This window comes from Mirounga leonina, unplaced genomic scaffold (assembly GCF_011800145.1).
Source record: "Mirounga leonina isolate KUSES-001 unplaced genomic scaffold, KU_Mleo_1.0 Mir_101595, whole genome shotgun sequence".
Classification (NCBI taxonomy): domain Eukaryota; kingdom Metazoa; phylum Chordata; class Mammalia; order Carnivora; family Phocidae; genus Mirounga; species Mirounga leonina.
Genome location: NW_023270158.1, coordinates 4,842,900 through 4,865,598, shown reverse-complemented (window position 1 = coordinate 4,865,598; position 22,699 = coordinate 4,842,900). Strand labels below are relative to the sequence as shown.

General features: G+C 41.2%; 1 protein-coding gene across 8 annotated transcripts in view; it reads left to right on the top strand.

The window, feature by feature from the left end:
• The window catches only part of ADGRG2 (adhesion G protein-coupled receptor G2), a 124,676-nt gene that overhangs the window by 65,299 nt on the left and 36,678 nt on the right, over positions 1-22,699 (top strand). For 4 of the 8 annotated variants that reach the window (XM_035000476.1, XM_035000472.1, XM_035000443.1 and 1 more), the window contains 6 exons: positions 11,343-11,378; positions 14,174-14,221; positions 14,319-14,342; positions 15,791-15,829; positions 17,767-17,808; positions 20,031-20,084. In XM_035000476.1, the coding sequence (XP_034856367.1) occupies positions 11,343-11,378; positions 14,174-14,221; positions 14,319-14,342; positions 15,791-15,829; positions 17,767-17,808; positions 20,031-20,084 (243 nt within the window). The remainder of the gene's footprint in view (positions 1-11,342; positions 11,379-14,173; positions 14,222-14,318; positions 14,343-15,790; positions 15,830-17,766; positions 17,809-20,030; positions 20,085-22,699) is intronic. The other 4 variants (XM_035000461.1, XM_035000456.1, XM_035000448.1 and 1 more) reach the window with 3 other exon arrangements.

Here is a 22,699-nt window from a genome sequence, read left to right as displayed (position 1 = left end):
GTTCAAGCTGGGGGAGTCGATGATGTCACTACTGAGATGCTCCTCACCCAATCACAAGAGAGTCCTTTGAGTGCAGGAGGCCCACCAAAGCCATCCACTCCCTTTGTGCCAACCCAGGCCACTGGGACTTTCACAGTTTGGCATACGGTAAAAGACTCCAGGCTCTGGACTTTCCGGGGTCAAATCTTACCTCTTCCATTTATTAACTCTGACTATAGCAAGGTATTTCATCACTGTGGTTCAATCTCCTTATCTGTAAAGTAGCAGTATCTCTCAGAGAATTACTCGCCGATTAAGTGAATGAATGCATGAAGAGACGCCTGTGATGCGTCTGACACACTGTCAGAACCCCTAAATACCGGCCATCATCCCTAGAGACCAGCACAGTGATGGAGATTTTTTTCAATAATGGCAGTGCTCTGTCTCTGCGCTGCCCTATACAGTAGCCACCAATGATGTGCGGCTATTGAGCCCTTGAAACATGACTGAGGAACTGGATTATAATTTTGTTTAACTTGAATTAACTTAAATTTAAGTAGCCACACGTGGCCAGGGGCTACGGTAGTGAACAGTGCAGCTTAGACCATTCGTTCGAATTGCTTCGGAATTTTTCTCCTTCATACCATGTAAGTCAGGGTTCAGTCACAGAAGGAGGGACACACACACACACACACACACACTAAGGAATTTGTCACAGGGATGTGACCTTATACAACTGCGGGAGCTGGCTAAGCAGCCTCTATAAAGCTGTTGCCTTCGCATCTGATGCCAGAACTTGCCATGTACCATGGGTGGGCAGGAGGGAGGCAGGAAGAAGGGTGACACTGGGAACAAGTTGGAACCCACAGGCATGACTGAAACCCATGTCCATTCCTGTTACCTGTGACCTTGGTGGTATGGTCGTCCCGCAGAAGCTGGGTCCTTAGCACAAAATTCAGTACCCACCTGGCCCAGGAGTTGGAGAAGCTGAAGCGGATCTGGGTGGCGCTGGAGCCGTTGCAGGCTGGCTGCGCCCTCATGTGAATGAAGGGAGGCGGCTGCTGCGCCTCTTCTGTCCGCATGTCCCACAGGAAGCTCTCCAGAAACGTACAGCAAAGGGAATTCTGGGAAATGCAGCTTAGGCCCGCCATGATGCTCCATTACCAAGACACCACACATACTGGAATGCTAACCAGCTCAATTTTGTATCTGCTAATAGTTCTAAGTAAAACCTGATACTAACATCTCCCAAGGCTCTACTGAATTGTTTCTGTTCTGCAGCTGGCCCGAAGATATTCCGAAGAGCATTATGGCCAGCCAACATTATCTTTGAGTAGAAAGAGTATGAATTTTTTTAAAATTTTATTTTATTATGTTATGTTAATCACCATACATTACATCATTAATTTTTGATGTAGTGTTCCCTGATTCATATGAATATTTTTTTAAAAGCTTTTCTTTCCACTTTTCTGTGGTTTAGAATTTTCTCCACATAAACCCACATTATTATTGTTATAATTAGAAAAGAAACTAATGTTAAGGGGCGCCTGGGTGGCTCAGTTTGTTAAGCGACTGCCTTTGGCTCAGGTCATGATCCTGGAGTCCCTAGATCGAGTCCCGCATCGGGCTCCCTGCTCAGCGGGGAGTCTGCTTCTCCCTCTGACCCTCCTCCCTCTCATGCTCTCTGTCTCTCATTCTCTCTCTCTCAAATAAATAAATAAAATCTTTAAAAAAAAAAAAAGAAACTAATATTAATTTTTAGAAGCCAGCCAGTGACCCCTGGGGAGACCATGCATCCCACTAGAGGGCACCCTAATAACATCACGATTAGATGCGCCTTTCACTTTTGCCCTGAAACTTTAACCGGGTCTTGACTTTGTGCAAAAATTTAAGAAACAGAAGTTAACAGTCACCTGATCTCCTGAAACCCTTTGACTTCTGCTTCTTTCCTTATGTTTCCAAAGCGATCCCAAGGGTGTTTGAAAATCAGAAGCAAAGAGTATAAAACGGAAAGAAAGTGAAGTGGAGGTCTTGCTCCATAGAAGGGAGAAACCATTTTTAGAAAGGTCACTAGGTAAACGAGGAACAGAGAGCATGATCGTATTAATTATGGACATGAGCACGGTTTCCTGTGCGGTCTCTTCATACATACCGATGAAGTATGTCCTATTGTGATTATCTTCATCCCTGTTTTCCATATGGGAAACTGAAGTGCAGGGTGGCGGGCGGGGGGTGGGGGGTGCGGTAAGGAAGTTGTCCAGAGTTACCTAGTGGTGGATTACAGAAGTTGTGCGGAATTAACAAGTGGCAGATTTGGACCTACACTGTCTGGGCTTCATAGTCTAGGTTCGTGACCTACTTACCACACTTGAGGAATTCAGGGCAATGTCACATGGACTGCTGGGGCTGACTTCTGTTTTCTGCGTACCCCAACATCCCAGGGGACCCCCCATCCTCTCATCTTACCTTAGGGTGTCTGTTGAACCTCTTTTCATGCCAGCTTCCCAAGCACAGGTTCAGGTCCTCATCACGTCTTGGCCAGTCTACCGCAGCAGCACCCTCCTCTCCGGCCGCCTCGTGTATTTTGGAGCTATATAAAACAATACGTATTGTTCTGTGCTAGGGGCTGGGGAGAGGGGGGAGGCCATTTTGCCCCCAAGTCCTTATTTTAGGCTCTGCACCCCCAGAGAACCTAAACGAAGATGCCAAGGGGGTCGCTGCTTGATTGTGAGCTGGCAAAGAGTGGTGTGATCTAAAAGAGACTAGGGGCGCCTGAGTGGCTCAGTCGGTTAAGCGTCTGCCTTTGGCTCAGGTCATGATCCCAGGGTCCTGGGATCGAGCCCCGCGTTGGGCTCCCTGCTCGACAGGGAGTCTGCTTCTCCCTCTCCCTCTGCTGCTCCCCCTGCTTGTGCCCTCTCTGTCTCTATCTCAAATAAATACATAAAATCTTGAAAAAAAAAAAAAAAGAGAGAGAGACTAGAAAACTCTCTGTACCTTAGCCACTGGTCTCCCCACCCTACATTTCCAGGTGCTTCTGCACTTAAAACTACCACAAGGAACTCTCGCTAACCCACAAATTATAGGTGCTTTGGCATTAAAGAATATGTCAACTAACTCACAGTAGAATTACACTAGACAGGCGTGGGAATCAGGGAGAAGAAGGGCAGCCAAGCAGATGTTGCTCTCCTTAAGCCGCATCTCTTCTGGGAATAAGTAGAGATCAACGTAGAGCATGCATTCTCTCCAGGGGCAGTATCGCCCCCACGGGAGTGAACATTGGCTTTTGGAGGCAAAAAAGTCTTACCAATTATACAGGGTTGAGACTAAGATAAGGCAAGTGAAGGGTCTAGAGCACAAAATTTTAAGAGATGCCCACTCTTAGCGCTGCATATGTGAGTGTGCACAAATCCAAAAGCATACACATACATAAATGTGTACGTACTCATTAGGTGGAAGGAGATAAAGGGATGGAAAGGGTCAGGCAAAGAGGGAAAATGTAGGGATTTTAAATAGAGTGGTCTGGATCAGCTTCTCAGCCGAAGGTGACATTTGAGCAAAATTCCAAGGAGGCGCCAGGGCACAAACCAAGGGGCTCTTGGGAGGAAGAGTGTTCCAGGCAGAGGGAACAGCAAGTGTGAAGTGTGAATATGGCCGGTGTGTTGGCAGAATAGCAGGGAGGCCTGTGTGGCTGAGTGAGGGGAGGATAGGAGGAGATGAGGTCTGGCTAGAAGGTCATCTGTTCCATGAGAATGTGGGGAGACTCCATGAAGAAGCAAGGGTGTACTGTCAGTCTAATAAGTGTTCAGTAAAGCGTTCAATAAAGGCCAAGGCCCACCGAGAATTGCTGATTGTTTACACTTCGGGAAGTTCCATCAGCTAGCAGCTGAAGTTTTCTCTAATGATGTCATTATTAATCCTTTAATAAAAATGTTATGTCAGAGTACTTATTGAGCAGTGTGACGTGAGATGGTCACAGCTCAAGTAAATGCTTCGGGCTGTGCCAAAGGAGAACTGTTTTCATTCATTTTGTTGGTTATGTAGTAAAATCTGAAAATACAGTTCTTGGAAGAGTATCTGTTGTTCCGAGCCCTGAAGAGCCAATATAATAACAAAACAATAATTGTTTTGTTGGGGGTTCCCATATAGGAGTGCCTAGGTGTGGCGCCTAGTTTTGAATCATCTCTCTATGGAATAGTAATTCAATCCAGAGGAGGACTGCCACCAGATTATAAGTTTCGGCTGGGTCTAAAATATTCGTGCAAGGCGGGGCTAGTCATGTATTTGTTTTAGATCCACTCCTCAAAAATTAAGTCTTTATCTTTCTCATTCAACTTGGGCCACGTGCGTTGGAAGGAAATCCTCATTCGTGTTCCCACAGTCACAGGTATAAGACGACCAGCCACCTCCCATTTCAAGTCATACAACCGCCACGGCATCAAAGAGTGGGCAGAAAAATGAAAACGTCAGAGACAGTCAGCCGTGACCTCGCCTGACTTGCATGCAGGTAGTTTGTTGGGGAGGTGATTTCAGGAATCAGGAGTGAGGGAACAGGAAGAAGGCATTAGGAAAAATGGAAAAGCCAATAAAGGGTATGTTACTGAGGTCACTGCGGTAGGCAGTGAAGGCTCAGGGTCATTGAATTTTTTATGTTGGTCGTGATATGTACCTTAGTGGCCATTTTGGCATACATTTGTAAGGTCTGCTAAGCGATCTGTGCTGTGATTGGCAATTACAACTACTATTCCAAACTTCAGGTTCCAAATAATAACTGTCCAAGAAATACTCTCAAGTCTTTCCTTCATAGACTCTGCCTCATGGTTCTCAGATCCATTCCCTATCTTTCCCCTGCTGTGCTTTGTATCCCAGGGTCCTGACTCCTTGCGCGATTTGTGTTAAGTTCCTGCTCTTCAACTACCACTCATGGGTTCCAGACTGATCCCTGACTGATGGAGATCCTTAATGATGTCATCAGTCAATCCCAAAATATGTTTTTAGAATATTTTATTTATTTATTTGAGAGAGAGAGAGCACAAGAGGGGAGAGAATCAGAGGGAGAAGCAGACTCCCTGCCGAGCAGAGAGCCGACACGAGGCTCGATCCCGGACTCCAGCAGATGCTTAACCAACTGAGTCTCCCAGGCACCCCAATCCCAAAATGTTTTTGAACATCTACCAGATGCAGGGCACTGGACTGGATTCCTAGAAGATAATAAAGCATCAAGCAGCTTAACATCTAGTTGGGAAAACGAGACATACAGTAGAAAAGTTAAATAACACTGCCTAATAGTGTATGTCCGACAAATGGCAAGTGAATGGTGTAGTCAAGGAATAAACCTTAAGAGAAAAAGAGGAGAGAGCCACCTCCGCTGACTGTTGTAGCCAGAGCATGCTTTAGAGGGCCAGAGAGCTGATCCAAGGAGGTCATCTTCTAAAATTCCCAATTTTGAAAGGGTGAAAATTTGGGATTTCATTTGAAATCACCTGATTTCTAAATGTTGTTAAGTAATTCAAACTTTCAAAAAATTCAGTATGATTCCCACTGCGTGGGCACGATAAAACTTGCCTGGCAGCTGAATTGGGATCGTGAGCCAATTGTATGCATTTGTTGAATGGCTTACTGCAATGCGTGAGAAGTCGAATGTAAAGAACATTAAGATCCTTTCCAATGAGAAAATTCTGGGGTTCTAATATTTCACTCACATATGAGGCGATCAAGACCTGGGCTTAGAAGGGGGCAGTGGGCATGGGAAGAAGGGACAGATGAGAGAGAGATTAGAGGCATGGGAAGAAGGGACAGATGAGAGAGAGATTAGAGAATATTAATAATAATGCCCTACATTTATATACTAGTTTATGGTCAACAGAATTTGTCATTGGAAGCAGGATAGAATAGAGACTCAGGGTGGGCTCTGAAGTTGGACTGCCTGGGTTCAAATGTCAGCTGTACAGTGAATTACTGGTGGGGCCCAGTACACCTTGCCCAGACTGTTTCTCAAGCACTAAAATAGACTGATGCTAATGAATTCATGTATCTCATGGAGTTGTTGGCTGATTAAATAATAAGTGCATATGAAGCTTTAAGCCTGGGTCACAGGAAGCATTAACCACTGTTTGCTATTGCTATTTATCACACATACATCATCTCTCTCTAATCCTTGCAATAGCTCCATGTTACGGGGAGAAGAATGCACCAGACGGATGCCTGGACATAGAGGTGGGAGGTGGGGGAAAGGGAGGAGTCAGGGGTAATGATCCGAGAGTGAGCATTTGATTTGTACACTCAGCTCTATAACGAACTCTGGGTTTCCAGGCCCTTTACTTAACCCCTGTGGGATTTTTTTTTTTTCCATAGAGGGTGTTTCCTTGCAACTCATATTTTCTATAATTTAAAAAAAAACACCTGGATTTCTGAGTATGGTAGGAAGAATAATTGCTCCTCAAAGACGTCCCTGTCCTAATGCCTAGGATCTGCAAATATGTTACCTTACCTAACAAAAGGGACTTTGCAGGTGTGATGGAAGTTAAGGACTGTAAGATGGGGAGATTATCATGGATTACCTGGGTGAGCCCAGTCTAATCCTGGGAGTTCTTAAAAGTAGAAGAGGAAGGTAGAAGAGTGAGTGAGTAGAATGCCCCAGGTGAAGGAGTCCCCCCTCCCACCCCATCCCACCATTGCTATCTTTGAAGATGGAAGAATGAGGCATGAATGAAGAAATGTGGGTAGCTTCTAGAATCTGGGAATGGCTCTCAATTTCCAGCCAGCAAGTCAATGAGTACCTTGGTCCTACAACTGCAAGGAATTAAATTCTGTAGTACCCTAGATAAGCAGGACTCACATTCTCCCCTGGAGCCTCCAGAAAGGAATGCAGCCTGTTGACACCTTGATTTTTGTCTGGTGAGACTCATATTGGACTCCTGACCTACAGAAATCTGACATCACCCATTTGTGTTGTCTTAAACCGCTGAGTTCATGGTAATATGTTACAGCAGCAACAGGAAACTAATACCCGGGCATTTCCATCTTAAATTATTTGGCTGATGTTACCAGCAACACCATCAAATTTGAGAACTCAGCAGGTATGGAAATGATGTGGGGTGATGAGGGAGAAGTTCTGGGATATATGCAGTTGGAGGGGCAAAGACAGTAAGGCATTCACTTGGCAGTGCTCAGACCGCACTTGGCCTCGCGGGGTTGGGGTTGAGGAGGTGGTGGCAATAGCCAAAAGAAAGTGCCAGGGAGGTGACGGAGGGTAAGAGACTGTTGAGGAGTTCGGTTTCTGGAGTTTCCAGTTCCTGTCTTTGGCTTTCATTGTTAAGTATATGCATGCCAAACTCCTGTTCATCATAATCAGAAATAAGTGCTTTGTTTTAAAAAAAAAAATCACTAGAGTAATAGTAAATTTTGTAGACCACAATAATTTTATTTATTAGTTTTTTAAAGATTTATTTATTTTAGAGAGAGAGAGAGAGGGAGCACAGTGGGGAGGAGCAGATGGCAAGGGAGAGAGAAACTCAAGCAGACTCCCCGCTGAGCACGGAGTCCCGACTTAGGGCTCGATCCCATAACCCTGAGATCGTGACCAGAGCAGACACCAAGAGTCGGACGCTCGACTGACTGAGCCACCCAGGTGCCCCCAATAATTTTATTTATTGACTTAAATTGAGACTTCAGTAAATGAATAATGCTTTAAAATGTGCTCGTAGTAGGTTTCCAAAGGAAAATCTGAAAAATTTAAATGTTTTTCCTTTCTTTGTTTATGAATCCTTGTAACAGTGGAAATGTTTTGTCTCCTAAGAATGGCATGGAGCTCAAATATATGACTCAGTGGAAATGACGACCACCTCTTTGGTTGTAACAAATGGGAAGTGAGTTAGGAGAGAGCCCAAGAGAAACGGGCTGATAGTCAGGAAAATGCAAGGCCTATGGGGACATCTCTATTTTGGACCAAGAGGAGTGATGTGGAGGATTGTAATGAGAGACAGAAAAAAAATGAATAAAATATTAGTCACTAAGCAATCAGGCCCCTCGAAGAAAAAAAATGCCAAAAGAAAAAAAAAGTGGACAATAACAATTTAAAAATCTCTGGCTTTATTAACCAGATTTCCTCCCTTCATCAGTGTAGATCGTTGCTGGGAGCCCTGCAAGGTTCAAGATGGAAGAGGCCAGCTCTGTCTATAGGTCAAAAGATTTGGCAGTGGAGGAGGTTGGAACCATTGGCTGCTCTGGTCAGCTCCTGGGCAAAATTGTAGAGGCAGCAGAATAAGCCTCTGTTGGCCTTAAACATTACTCACCACCCTTCTTTCCTGGTATTGAACTCTTTCCTGGTACTGAACACTTCCTCAGTGCCTTCATGCTCTTCCCTGCCTGTGCCACATTCGCGGCCCACTCCACCTCACCTGCCCACACTAATAAGTGTCATTCTCAGAGTAGCCCATATTGAATGTTGATTCTTCCCAGTACTTTTCAACATGGCCCAGCATGGTAGGTCTTTACTACATGATTGGAATAATTCAGCCAATTGGAGGTACTTCATACTAAGGTGTGAATGACTGATTTTCCCTTAGTGCTCCCAAGAGTATTTTAAAAATTAAGCTCCTGTTAACTCAACAGACTCTTTAATTGGTAGAATATTAAAGTAGCCTAAGGGAGATATTGAAGGACAGAGACTAAGAGGAGGCAATTCCAATTAAATTGGGGCATCGAGGCACTAACCACTCTGCATACATTTGCCTTGTTGGCTGCAGGGTAATTGGGAACTTGAGCACTCACTTGGTCTTGCTTTCAAGTGGAATTGTGTTTTAATGATCCCAGGAAATAATCAGTACCCTACCACCAATTCAGGAAAAGAGGCTTTTGGAGCCTACCAGGTATGTTTCATCGTGCAATTTTAGTTTCCAAACATACATATTATTTTTTGTTAAAGATCAATTTATTTATTTTAGAGAGAGAGAGAGTACTCGTGAGAGGGGCAGGGGAGAAGGAGAAAGAATCTCAAGTAGTCTCTGTTGAGCGGGGAGCCCGACATGGGGCTCGATCCCACAACCCTGAGATCATGACCTGAGCTGAAATCAAGAGTCAGATGCTCAACCGAGTGAGCCACCCAGGCACCCCCAAACATACATATTATTATTTTTTTAAGAGTTTATTTATCATAGAGAGCGTGAGAGAGCACAAGCAGGGGGAGTAGCAGGCAAAGGGAGAAGCAGGCTCCCCGCTGAGCAAGGAGCCGGACGTGAGACTCGATCCCAGGACCCTGGGATCATGATCCAAGCTGAAGGCAGATGCTTAACAGACTGAGACACCCAGGCGCCCCTACATATTATTATTATTATTATTTTGTATTTCAAGATACCACTATAGAAATAATCTTTCCTTTGTAATTAAAAAAAAATTAAAGATTTTTTTTTATTTATTTGACAGAGAGAGACACAGCAAGAGAGGGAACACAAGCAGGGGGAGTGGGAGAGGGAGAAAAGCAGGCTTCCCGTAGAGCAGGGAGCCCGACGCGGGGCTTGATCCCAGGACCCTGGGACTGTGACCTGAGCCGACTGCAGACGCTTAACGACTGAGCCACCCAGGCGCCCTGTCATTAAAAAATTTTTTTAAATTTTAATACCCCACGTGGGTTTTTGAGTTTGGGGAAGTAGCACTCACGTGCTGCAGAGGGTTGTATAAATTGGTTTGTTTTCTGTAGGGCATTTTGGCAATCAAAATCATGGAATTTCTGAAGGAAGCAGCCAAGTATGTATTACAAAAATTTAGCCAAAAGTATTTATTACAACATTGTTTATAATCATGAAAAATTGTACCACTAAAATGAAATTTGTTGTATAAATTAATGGTACATGCAGTCAATGAAATGCTATACAGTGATCATAAGTCAGGTATTGTGGAAAATTGTTTAATGATATAAAAGAATATTCAGGATATACTGTCATGAGAAAAATCAGAATACAAATAGTTTATGTGATATGATCTTTCTCACACATAAATACCTACATACACACATATATTCATATATCTATATACATATGTAGATATACATATAAACAGAGAGAGAGAGAGAGAGAGCAAAGCATATATGCCAAAATATTAATGTCATCTATATCTGGGTGGTGAAATTATAGGTGGTTTTAATTTTCTTTTTTATTTATCTGAAGTTGTTCCAATAAGTGTGTATTGTTTTTCAGAGAGAAAAAAGTAGAACTTCTTTTAAGGAATCTGAGCATCCTCTGAAAGTAAATAACAGCGGTTCTTGTAGTTTATAAACTCAGAGGCATCTGATGTGGTTTAACTCCTAAGAAAGAAGTATAATACACTTACTAGGTATAATATAAAGGCTGTGCTAATAGGTGTACAAAGAAGCACAGTTAGTGGAAGTTTTGTTTATGCAGATATATACCTTTATGGTTACACATTCTTTTCTTCCTCTTAAAGATTTTATTTATTTAACAGAGAGAGACACAGCGAGAGAGGGAACACAAGCAGGGGGAGTGGGAGAGGGAGAGGCAGGCTTCCCGCCGAGCAGGGAGCCTGATGTGGGGCTTGATCCCAGGACCCTGGGATCATGACCTGAGCCGAAGGCAGACGCTTAACGACTGAGCCACCCAGGTGCCCCCTTTTCGTTTTTTTTTTTTTTTTTAAGATTTTTATTTAATTTAATTTATTTATTTGAGAGAGAGAGAATGAGAGAGAACACATGAGAGGGGGTAGGGTCAGAGGGCAAAGCAGACTCCCTGCTGAGCAGGGAGCCCGATGCGGGACTTGATCCAGGGACTCCAGGATCATGACCTGAGCTGAAGGCAGTCGCTTAACCAACTGAGCCACCCAGGCGCCCCCCCTTTTCGTTTTTTAAAAAGATTTTTATTTATTTGAGAGAGAGAGAGAGAGAGCACAAGTGGGGGGAGGGGAAAAGGGAGAGGGAGAGAGAGAATCTCAAGCAGACTCCCCGCTGAGGAGGTTGGGCTCGATCCCACTACCCTGAGATCATGACCTGAGTGGAAACCTAGACCAACGCTTCACCAGCTGAACCACCCTGGCTCCCCTTTTCTTTTACAGATTTTAATGAATACAAGCCAACAACTGAAGTTCTCAGTCATCATTTTAAGTTTCATATATACTATATCATTATATAACAGAATAGAGGGAGCACCATCACCAGTTAAATTGGTTCACCAGAGATGTGTCTCTAGAGAATTGAGTTGACAAGTACTGATGAGGCTGTTGAAAATAATTGTAAATTAATACACTGCCCTCTTTTGGTAGTTATTTGCAATTCATTTTACATTTGCTCCTGTTAAAGATGTTCATCTATAAATTCATGCACAAATTAACTAACTTTAAATCACCTTTTTCCTCAACAGAGAATGCTGATAATTCCAGTTTGTTATCACCATCTGGTAAGACTGTTATTTCATGGCTTTGGGGAATTTCAGGAAAATATTCCAAAAGTTCTCCATGCAATATGGCATGTAGTCAGATACAGCAAAATTGCTTTTCTCCATGCAGGCTGACTGAATTAAACCTACACCTGAAAAGTCACTAGCACACATAGACAAGCGGACAGGCAAATTGGTCCCCCCACATATATGGACAAAGCTGAGGAATAACTTGTGGGTTTTCATTTGGGGGACTGCTTAAGTTCTTCAACGTTATTTTTAGTATTCTAGTTCATAGGTCTCCTGTAGACCATTAAGAACATAAACCTGCCGAATGTTCCTATATATTTGAGGCATGGGATGCTCTCTTAAATATACTTCTTCAGTCACTTCTGAACAAATACTTTTCAAAGGACTTCTGAGGGCTTAGCCCTCCTGAGAACGGGAAGGCAAATAAAGAGAAATTTTTAACTAGGACCCTCTTGGCAGGAACCAGGAATAGAACCCACATTCGAGACTGCTAGCTGGAACCGGAACCGGAACTCAGGGATAAAGTGGTCCAGCCCCATATGGTGAGAGCTGATGAGATAGTGAAGCCCGAGTAACTTACCTAAGGTCACACAGCTCCCTGCCACCGTTAAGCACAGGCGGCACGTGACTTTTCTGCCTCCTCCTTCTGTGTTCTTTCTGGTATACCGTATATTGTAGAACAATCTGTTATGGTAAGGAGTGAGTCAACTCACATTCTATCCTTAGTTGTATCAAAATGAGCTTCTGCTGTTAATTCACTTAAATAAAATTAATGATAGCTATTACTTCTTGTGCACATACTACATGCTTAGGAGTCTCCAGACATCTCATTCAGCTTCCAGTCTTGCAGTATAGGAATTATTATATTCATGTTCTAGATGAGGAAACTGAGGGTCAGAGAGGATAAAACTTGCTCATGTTCACACATTCTGTGGAACCAGACTACGTGTATTTGAACTTGACCAGTACCCTCCCACCCTGTTGCTAGTTGTGTGACTTTGGGCAAGTTTCTTCACCTTTCTGTGCCTCAGTTCCTTCATCTATAAATCGGGGAATATAATAGTACCTGCTTCATAGGGTAGTTGTGAAGATGAAATGAGATAACATATGCACCTGACCCGGCGTAAACCCTCAATAAGTAATAATGATCATTATTATGAGTGATTAAGTAATGGGGCAAAGATTCAAACCAGGACTGCAAGCCTCCAAAGCCCAAGCTTTTTTGACTGTGCCAATTTGCCCCCTTGCTGTTAAGCTCCTGGGGTAAAATGAACCACTGTATTTTTCTCCTAGTACAGTGGCCATCATCTGACTTAATCATGGTGATATCAGCAAAATCCTGTTTTCATGGAAATAGGGGGCATGGAGATTTGGAGACACACACTGGTTCCAGTCAAAGCCTGCAATCTGGGTGCCCTGGGGGGGAGCTGCACTCACTTAGGAACGGAGTAGCTCATGCACATCCAGGGACTGGCAAGGGGGTGTGCACACAGGCTTCTTCTCACCGTTCATCACCTTTCAGAAGAATGAATACTCGTTAATTAAAAACCAGCTTTGGCCAATTATTTTGTTTTGCAAAGGATTCCATATCCACACTTTGAATCTTATTGCTCAGGAACTGTCTTATTTCTCAAGAAGTATCCTTGGTAATTAAAAAGAAATGCAGTAAATGCAAAATATGGAAGCAATAATGTAGGACAGACAGGGTGTGTGTGTGTTTCAGCCAACGGATGAGCAGTCTAAAACAGGCCAGCCCAGCGCCTTGACACACCCAAGTGTCCTTACGCACTGAAAATCAGTCTGCCTACTGCGAAGCTTGTGTTACTTGTAAAACGTTTATGTTTCCTTTTCCTGCATATACGTAGAAGTCAAGCCATAGGATCTTTTTAATATTCCAACATGCAAAATGTGTGTAGTAGACGGACCTCTTAGCCTAAGTAGATTTACTCCATGGGAAATTTATAACTTGATTGATTGTCTTAATAGCAGCCATATTTTTTTTTAAAGTTTTATTTTTATTTATTTATTTATTTTTAAAGATTTTATTTATTTATTCATGAGAGAGAGAGAGAGGCAGAGGGAGAAGCAGGCTCCCAAGGAGCAGGGAGCCCGATGCGGGACTCGATCCCAGGACCCTGAGATCATGACCGGAGCCGAAGGCAGACGCTTAACCATCTGAGCCACCCAGGCGCCCTAGCAGCCATATTTTAAAATACCTTACCAGGAAATTGTGTTAGGTGGTACTGTACTGAGTGGTAGCAAAGTTGTTGGTTTTTTTTTTTTTTTTTAAATCCTCAATTAACATTGGGAAGAGTTGTCAGGCGTTATTATAACAGAATGGAGCCAATGTGCTGGTATGTTTATAATTGTAGTTTGACAGTTATTCAAAGTATAAAATGTTTCTAGAATTCTCTGGCTGAAAAAAAAAAATTGAAAGTGGTATGTCACATGTTTTGCTGTGGTTTCTAAACTTATGTCCATAATATTCCATAGGTAGGAGCAGGCTTTGAAGGAAGAGTCTCAAGTTCTTTGTCTGTAAAATGAGACAACTGCTCATTTCATTTCTTGGGTTCTTTCTCTGCAATTCTCTGGTTAATTGTATATTCCCTGAAGGATTATGGGGCTTGCAGATTCATATTGGCCTGATAGCATGTTGTCTACTTCTTTTCATAATTCTATCAAAAGTTTTAACTCCTTAGAGTTCAATAAATAAGTTTCAATTAAATTAAATTATATTCAATTAAAATATTAATTTGAAATTTTTGTTGTTTTTTTTCTTCTTGCAGTTGAATCATCTTTTGTTGGTTTTGTCCCCTACACCAATGGTACTCCAGGCAAGATTTTGAAAAAATTCAAACCTAGATTTAGCCTAATTTGTTAAATTTTGGATTTAATTATATCTTTTTATTTTTTTTCCCCTCGGGGCAAAAGAGGTTGAAACTACAAGCCTAAATGGTAAGAATTTTTCTGAAGCAAGTGAAAATTGATAACCCTTAATATGAATATAAGTATAATGAGTAGTGTTGAAGGTTTTCATATTCGAATATGCAAAAGAAAAAACACCCCAAATAGAACAAACCCCCAAAACTGTCAACCCTGGAGAGCACCCCAAACTTTTCAGTTAAATGAAAACATTCTTATTATCATGGAGGGAGGCCAGCCCCCCACCACGCTAACTGTTCTATGAAAAAGAAGAAATAGTGATCACAGTTTGAGTACCCTGTTTCTCTTGCTTCCCAACACAATGCCAGCACGTTTTATATGACAGATTGTTTAAATGTGGGAAGCACACCCAGTGACTTCAATATGATTCAGCATAGATTTGGAGGCACAGAGTGTTCAAAGACCACCCTTTTATGGATGATTTTATCAATTTTTAAGTAGCATGACATGAAGAGAAAAACCTGGCTGCTGCATCATGCCGGAGAAGTGGGCTGTGTTTGAGGGAGGTGGACAGGGCAAATCCTGTGCCTTCCCGAACTCTGTGGGTAGACAGCCTCTTTCTTTGTGCAGCCAAAACCCAACTCTTTCCACAGTCTCTTACTTGGTTAAAATAAAAATCTCACCATGTGGTTGATGGTTAAGGAGCTAAACAATCTTAGATGGAGTTCACACTGATCGAAACCGGTTTAAATTCATATTTGGTCCAATGGAAAGGGCTAGACATTACATCGTAACTATGTTTAATTACTTTTTAAAGTGAATGAAAGAACATCTTCAAAATAGCTTTGGCAGTAGTTTTTGGATCCATGGTATGTGGGTTTTTAAGTATGGTAATATGTGCCTTTTCCCCCTAAAGTTTCATCCAGAATAATAAATTACAGAATGATTTTTATTTAAAGAAATACCAGTTAGAATAGATTTTCAATTGAATTTTAAGGGAAACAAGATCAAAATGAGATTTTTTTTTCTAAAAGTTAGTGAAATGTAATGTTCAAGAAGTTTAATTTTAAGCTAGAACTGCTTAAAGATTGCTTTATAAGAGTGTACCTTTAAGCATCCCCAGGGCTATATATTAAAGTTGGTATTAACTGGAAATATATCCCTTAGGGACTTGCATTATAATGGAGTATAAAAGGGATGAAATATTAAACAACATAAATGGGTTTATTTAAATCTAATCATTATAGAAGTGTTGGTATGTTTTAGACACATCACCTGTGTTCAGGAAACACATTTTTAAAGAATGAATACTTGCTCAGGAATTGTGTCTGGGGGTTGGAGAATGGTTAGTGTGTGGCGGGGTGGACAGCAAAGACATTTGATAGCGTCAGCTTGCTTTTGCAAAACTCTCTAGCTTCTCTAGGATTTGGGGAGAAGTGAAATGTTCACGGAACCTAGAAGATGCTTGTGTTTGTTAAGCATATCAATAATTAGGCTTAATTTTCATTACTTTATTTCAGATGCTACTTCGAGTGTATTATCCACTTTAAACAAAACAGGTAATATCAAGTTCTTTCTAAATATAATAGCTCCTCTTCTGTGCTTCCTTGGGTTTCTCACTTGTGTGGTCAGTCTTCTGGATTGCTAAAGGTTGTCTCCTTGCATACTTCCTGTGCCTTCCATTTTTGATTGACTACTCATTTCACTTTGACATTGTCATTCTTGTGTTACCACTTTCCGCTTAAAATAACATCAAAAAAATTGTAGTAGTAATATATCTTAGCTCGTAACAATGGAGAATATAGAAAAATACAATGAAAAAAATAGAAATCATCTCTAATGTCACTTTTCTAAGACTATTACTGTTAATAATTTGGTATATTTCCATTCAGGATCATATATACATACACACTGTGTGTGTGTGTGTGTGTGTGTGTATCTTTTACACAATAGTCATAGGGTATATAGATTTTTATGTCTTGCCCTTTTGATTTCATATTAAATTATAAGTATTAAATTATAAGTATTTTCTATTGTCCGTTACTATTAATGACTTGATAATATTCCATTGTGTACCATATGTTGAACATTCTTAAAGCTGTTTCTATTTTCTTAATAGAAATTTTTGCAATGAACATCCTTGTGCCAACATTTTGCATTCATTCCTGATTTCTGTAGGATGCATTCTAAGGACTGGACTTAATGGGTTAGCAGTAGGAGTATTTTAAGGTCCTTGATACACATATTGCTCAGTTACCTTGTTGAAAGCTTGTACCCAGCAACATTGCTGTCAGCAGTGAATGAGGATGTCTGTGTCACTGTCCCTTTGCTGAGAACTGAGACTACATCATATATTATTAGATCTTTCAATTCTGTAGGTTCTGTTTTACATTCTTAATTAGTGAGGTTGAACTTTTGTCCCCAAAAGCACTTTTGTTACTAGAACCAGAAGTTCATTTCACAGCTGTGTTTTGTTTGCTCTGGAAAGGAAAGTATCAGGGCAAACCAAATAATATATTTAAAAGATTCTTCATGATAACGCAAAATACCGTCATCCTCTATAATTACCACCAACCATTGCCCATGAGTCAGTCACGTGTTGAAGCAGGAACTCATCGATAACACATAACACAAATGAGGTTTCAGAAACTGTTGGTATAACGTCATCATTCTTAAGTGCTTCTCCAAGATCTGAGCTTTGTGTTTTCTTCAGAATTTGCCACTCACCCTAGCAGACAGACCTTTGCAAATCTGTGCCCCGAACGCAGCCTCTTCTAATTGACCATCCTTAAAGCCAGGATTTCTGAACCTGGTTCTCCATTATCTGAGAAATGAACCATGGGCTCTGTACCCAGAGTCTGTTGGGAAGATATTTCTAAGGTTTGCTTCTCCAGAGTGTGTTCATATTTGCCTGTGGTTTGAACAGTTCTGTCTAGCTTCTGCTCTGAGCTTATTGTACAACTGTAGCTGAGTGGTTTCAGCCTCATTGAGAATAATTTTATCTACTGATACAACAGCAATACTATTATGTTAACTCCTAGAGAAAATAGCAGGACACTTTCTTGATTATAGAGCATGCGATATTTTAGATCTTGTGTTTCCATTAAGTTTTATTCTGAATCACCTTTTCTTTACAACCTGTCACCTGAAGGTCCTGATAATGACTTAATTCTACATATCTGAAGTGTAAGTCCACATTAATTTGCCTAGCAGCAGCGCATGGAAACTGTGGTAGAATGACACAAACAGTGGGGTATGTGATGGGTGTGAGATAACGGGGTAAACATGGGAATCCAAATTGCAGACCCACCCTATTCCAACGTTATATGATCTGGGTCTGCGATTCCCATTTATTCTGCTGCTGGGATGACCAATAATGTCTGAAAGGTGTCAACAGTATGGTTTTCTTAGCACTTCACTAAAATGATATTCATGGCAAATTGTTTTTAAAAACATGCAACAATTCTGCTCTAATATTTAAATTGCTTCTTTGCAGAAAAAACTAAAATCACTATAGTAAAAACCTTCAATGCATCAGGTATGACTTACTATCAATATCAAGACTTTCTTTTTTATAACTAAAGTAAAATGAAACGAATGGCTGGTTTTTATGTTTTCTTTCTCTTTTTTCCCACCCTTTAAAAGTGAAATCTGTTCTTAATGAATAGGTGTTTATGCACTGGGTACCTGAAGTTGTACTAAGTGTTTCGGGCTATATAATCATGATGAAATACAATGCCCACCCTTAAGAATCTTCTAGTTTGGGGAGAGACAAGGCAAACAAAGAGATAACTAACATGAACATGTATGCAGATAAAGGCAAATCATAACACAAGTGTTTCTGACATGGTGAAGCATGGGAAATAAAAGGGCTGGTGCTAGTGGTTATCAATGGGATCTAATTTATGAGGGAGAGATTCTTAGAGGAGTCAGCCTCAAACTCTTTTGAAATCAAAGAAGGGATGTACTTTTAAGTACCTAGTGTAAGAGTAGGAATATGTGATTTGCTTAACAAAAGCTTCTGGTTGATTTAAAGCAGGGGTTAGCAAACTGTGGCCTGCAGGGCAAATGTGGCCCACTACCTATTTTTGTAAATCAAGTTTTATTGGAACACTGCCATACCCATTTGTTTACATGTTATCTATGGCTACTTTTCCGATACAATGAACAGGAGAGTTGAGTAGTTGTGACAGAGACTATATGGCCCACAAAACCTAAAATATTTATTATTTGACCCTTTACAAAGTTTTCTCACTCATGACTTAAAAGGATGACCTGTGGCCATGTACTTGGGGGAAATTGCAGATAACAGCCCTGGCGATGGGAAAGAAAATTCTCAGGGTTAATGAGGAGCAAAAGACACACATCACTGGAAACAAAGTTACCACTAAAATGTAGAGAAAGGTGAGAGATGATGGAATGTAACACTTAGTGAACAATAGACCAATGGTTGTAGAGAACATTTAAAGCATTACTACCCACCATCTAAAGCAGGTTTATTTAAGATGAAATCTCTCTTTTGGTGTGGGTAACATTGCTGTGAAACAATGTAGAATTCTACAGGTCGGGTAACTTTTGGCACCTAAATTCAGTTTGCTCACAGAATCAAAACTCTTAGTTGAAGCATGATGCCTATACAACAAACATCACCCAGATCATTCTGGCAGAAACCATTTCACATGCACTAATACAAGCTCTAATTTTAGTTTGTGCCCAAACTTGTTCTCTTAAGAAAAAAATTAAGCAGTCATAAAGTACAATGGAAATAAAATAGCAATCAGGCATTGCATACATAATTCTGACCAAGCCAGACCTAACAAGGACAGCAAAATATCCCTTAATATAACAATCTTTTCCCCTTGGCCCTTTGCTTAATACGTTATCAACATTTGCACCTCACATTTACTATAGATTTCTTTTACTTTGCCAAAACGATGAAATTAACGAAGGCAAGATTTTTAGGGAGTAAACCTTGAGCTCTCTTCAAATCAAAGAAGAGATGTACTTCTCCTTTCACCAAGGGAGAAAGTGTTTTTTAGGTGAATGTGTATGGAGTTTTTGATTTATTTCATCTCTCATTCGTCTGTCCCTCCTTTGTATGCCTGTGTGGTCTGTTGTCCTGGCCATCACTCCATTTTGCCTTCACTATAACTTTTTATTTACCGCCCACTATCACTTACTAGATGGCATGCTCGTTGAGGGCAGGGTCTGTATCTGGAACCTTCCCAAACCTGTAGAATATGATAGTTGTTCAGCAGATAGTTTTTGAATTTTGTGGTTTTTGCCTAGGTGCAGTGACATCATGACATTGATGTTATTTCTTACATATATTTGCATAAGGAAATAAGACCAGCATTAGAGCGTTCATGGAATCCCCTGCCCAGGAAAGGAAAGAGGATCTATGAGTAAGGGCTATTGCATTTAAAGTCTCTATGCTTGATTTGCATTCACACTGTTCTTTTTATGTTGGACAGGAGAGGGTTTAATGGGGAACAGGACAATAAATATTTTGAGGGAGGAGTAGGGGGTTAGACAGTGACACACTAAAGAATAGTAAAGAATCAGGTTCTATAGCTGACCAACTAAGAAATGAAAACTCTCTCATTCCTCTAGTCTTTGTGGAATTCATCCAGCCAATTATATCCAACTTATAATATTTTAGGCCCACGTTTGATGCCTAAATTTGTGAATTCTCTTGACAATATAGGATATAAGTGTAGGTGTTGACATGTTTAACCGGCCGGGTTGTTTTCTTTGCAGGAGTCAAACCCCAGAGAAATATCTGCAATTTGTCATCTATTTGCAATGACTCAGGTTAGTTCTTGTGTACATTACACATTACCAGATAAATGAGCTCCAGAGAGAGAAAAGGTTTTTCTCCTGTTGAGTATGTGATGTGTATCTCTCTGATCTGTCTCTTTTCACATCGCCTGGCTACTAAGAAGTCCCAAATGAAAACAAAAGCAAATTTTAGATCTGCCTGAAATTATCCCGTTGCTTAGTGAGATGATGGATTAACTTTCTATGAGAATATGAAGCTCTACACCAGATATTTTCGCCATAGCTTTAAATCCATAACTAATACCCTTAGAGTTGATCCATGAATATAACTAGTAATGAACTTAATTATTGAAAGCCACTTCTGGTATATAAATCCCTCAAGCCTTTCCATAGGACCTTAAGTATTATAGCTTAGAAATAGGGTGTCGTCTTCTGCTAAAAGTAAAATATACCGCTCCACTAGAATGTTGAAAACCTCACGGACACCTAGCTTAATTGGTTGCTAATTCCAGTAGTGCCCAGAGTGTATTTTGCCATCTTTAACCCAGACTGTCACTCTTTTTCAAATTGAAAACGGAAATCTCTTGAGAACACGCTATTTTTGAAATGGGAATATTTTCCCTTCTGCCATGGGCCAGAAAGAATGAAACGACCGTTTTTCTCACATTGGTTTGGCTTGTTGGGTTCCCTTCCTTATTAAAACCAATGAAAGCTGATGTGAAAGACATAAAACATGGTGTGGTAGGTCAGTACTGGATCACGGGAAGAGAGAGGAGGAAGGTAATGAAGTATTTTGTAATTTTAAAGTCTTAAAAAACAATCCTTATAGGAATGTTTTCCATTTCTTCTGTTCCTTTTGTTCTGTTTCCTCTAATAATTTGTTTTAAAAACACAGGAAACAACTTCAAGTAAAAGAGGTTAAGGTTGGGTTGTATTAGAAAATAAGAAAACTTGGGCGCCTGGGTGGCTCAGTTGGTTAAGCGACTGCCTTCGGCTCAGGTCATGATCCTGGAGTCCCGGGATCGAGTCCCGCATCGAGTCCCGCATCGGGCTCCCTGCTCAGCGGGGAGTCTGCTTCTCCCTCTGACCTTCCTCCTTCTCATGCTCTCTGTCTCTCATTCTCTCTCTCTCTCAAATAAATAAAATCTTTAAAAAAGAAAGAAAGAAAGAAAGAAAATAAGAAAACTTTGTATTCAAAGAATGGTCCACAAACATTTTCTACTTGTGTGAATGTGAGCTTTAGGGATGTGAGCATTCTGCTGATAGTATGTGCCAGGTAGAGTATCGTAGGCAAATATTAGCTGGCTTTGATTAAAGGGGAAAAAGACTTGTGAGATACGTTTCACTTTCATATATTGTGTAGCTCTTCTTCCCTCCCTCTTGTCTTACCCTTCTCTTACTGAATTCTCCATAATTTCATTATTTTTACGCTTCATCTGTGTTTTGGACTGGTGACTAATGTCTAGCTTAGTGTTGTGTCTACATGATGTTTGATAACTTTGAAAATTGAACATTTAGAAAACAAAAAACGAAAAATAAAAAACGGTCATCTTGAATAACAGATGCCAGGAAGCTAGTTGGAGTAATGTTTTCCTCAGTTAAGTGACTGAATTGACCATTTGTTTTAGTGTCTGGTGAAAACAGCCTCATCAGGGAACCAACTCTTTTGGCACCAGAAATCCCATGGTCTCCTGCCAGAAACGAGAAACCTTCACTTCTCGCAGGTTCCAATCTGACTTCATTAAGGGAAACGGAGGCTGGTGAAAAAACTGGGAGCTGACCAGGCAGAGTTAGGCTGAGGGTCAAAAGGTTCCGGGTCACACTGCTAACACTGTGCTCGCAGCACATGTATGAAATTCAGCGTGCGCTCCACAAGCCTGAAGGCACGTGCACACGCTAAATACATCTTTAATAGCTAAGGGTTTTTCCCAAAATGGATAAGTAATTCTATGCACATATCAAGTATCTTTACTTTTAATAACTGTATACTGCATTAATTGAGATTTCAGCATGAACATACCGAAGTTGAGGTTCTCAGTAGAACAGTTGCTAAAATAGATAAATCCTGTTAGTCACTGGGCCAGTGGCTTTGTCGGCCATTTTAAGTGGAAGTGGACCATTGGGTACTTGGCTGTGGGCACCAGTGGTACTTTGGGTTGTTATAAAAATGAGCTGAGAAGGCATTCAACCCTCTAGCTCAGGAGTTGACAAGCTACTGCCCATAGTCTAAATACCTGCCACCTGTTTTTGTAAATAAAGTTTTATTGGAACATAGCCATGCAAGTCGTGTACATATTGTTTGGCTGCTCTCATGCTACAACTGCAAAGTTGAGTATTTCTGACAGAACATATGGCCCACAAAACCTCAAATATCTGATCGGATATCAAAAAAATGGCTGACACCTGCTCTAGTTTGTATGACCTCTTTGCCTTCTGCTCTAGAGGCTGGTTTTCGGGGCACCTGGGTGGCTCAGTCGGTTAAGCGTCTGCCTTCGCCTCAGGTCATGATCCCAGGGTCCTGGGATCGAGTCCCACATCGGGCACCCTGCTCAGCGGGGAGCCTGCTTCTCCCTCTCCCTCTGCTGCTCCCCCTGCTTGTGCTCACGCTCTGTGTGTGTGTGTGTGTGTCAAATAAATAAGTAAAATCT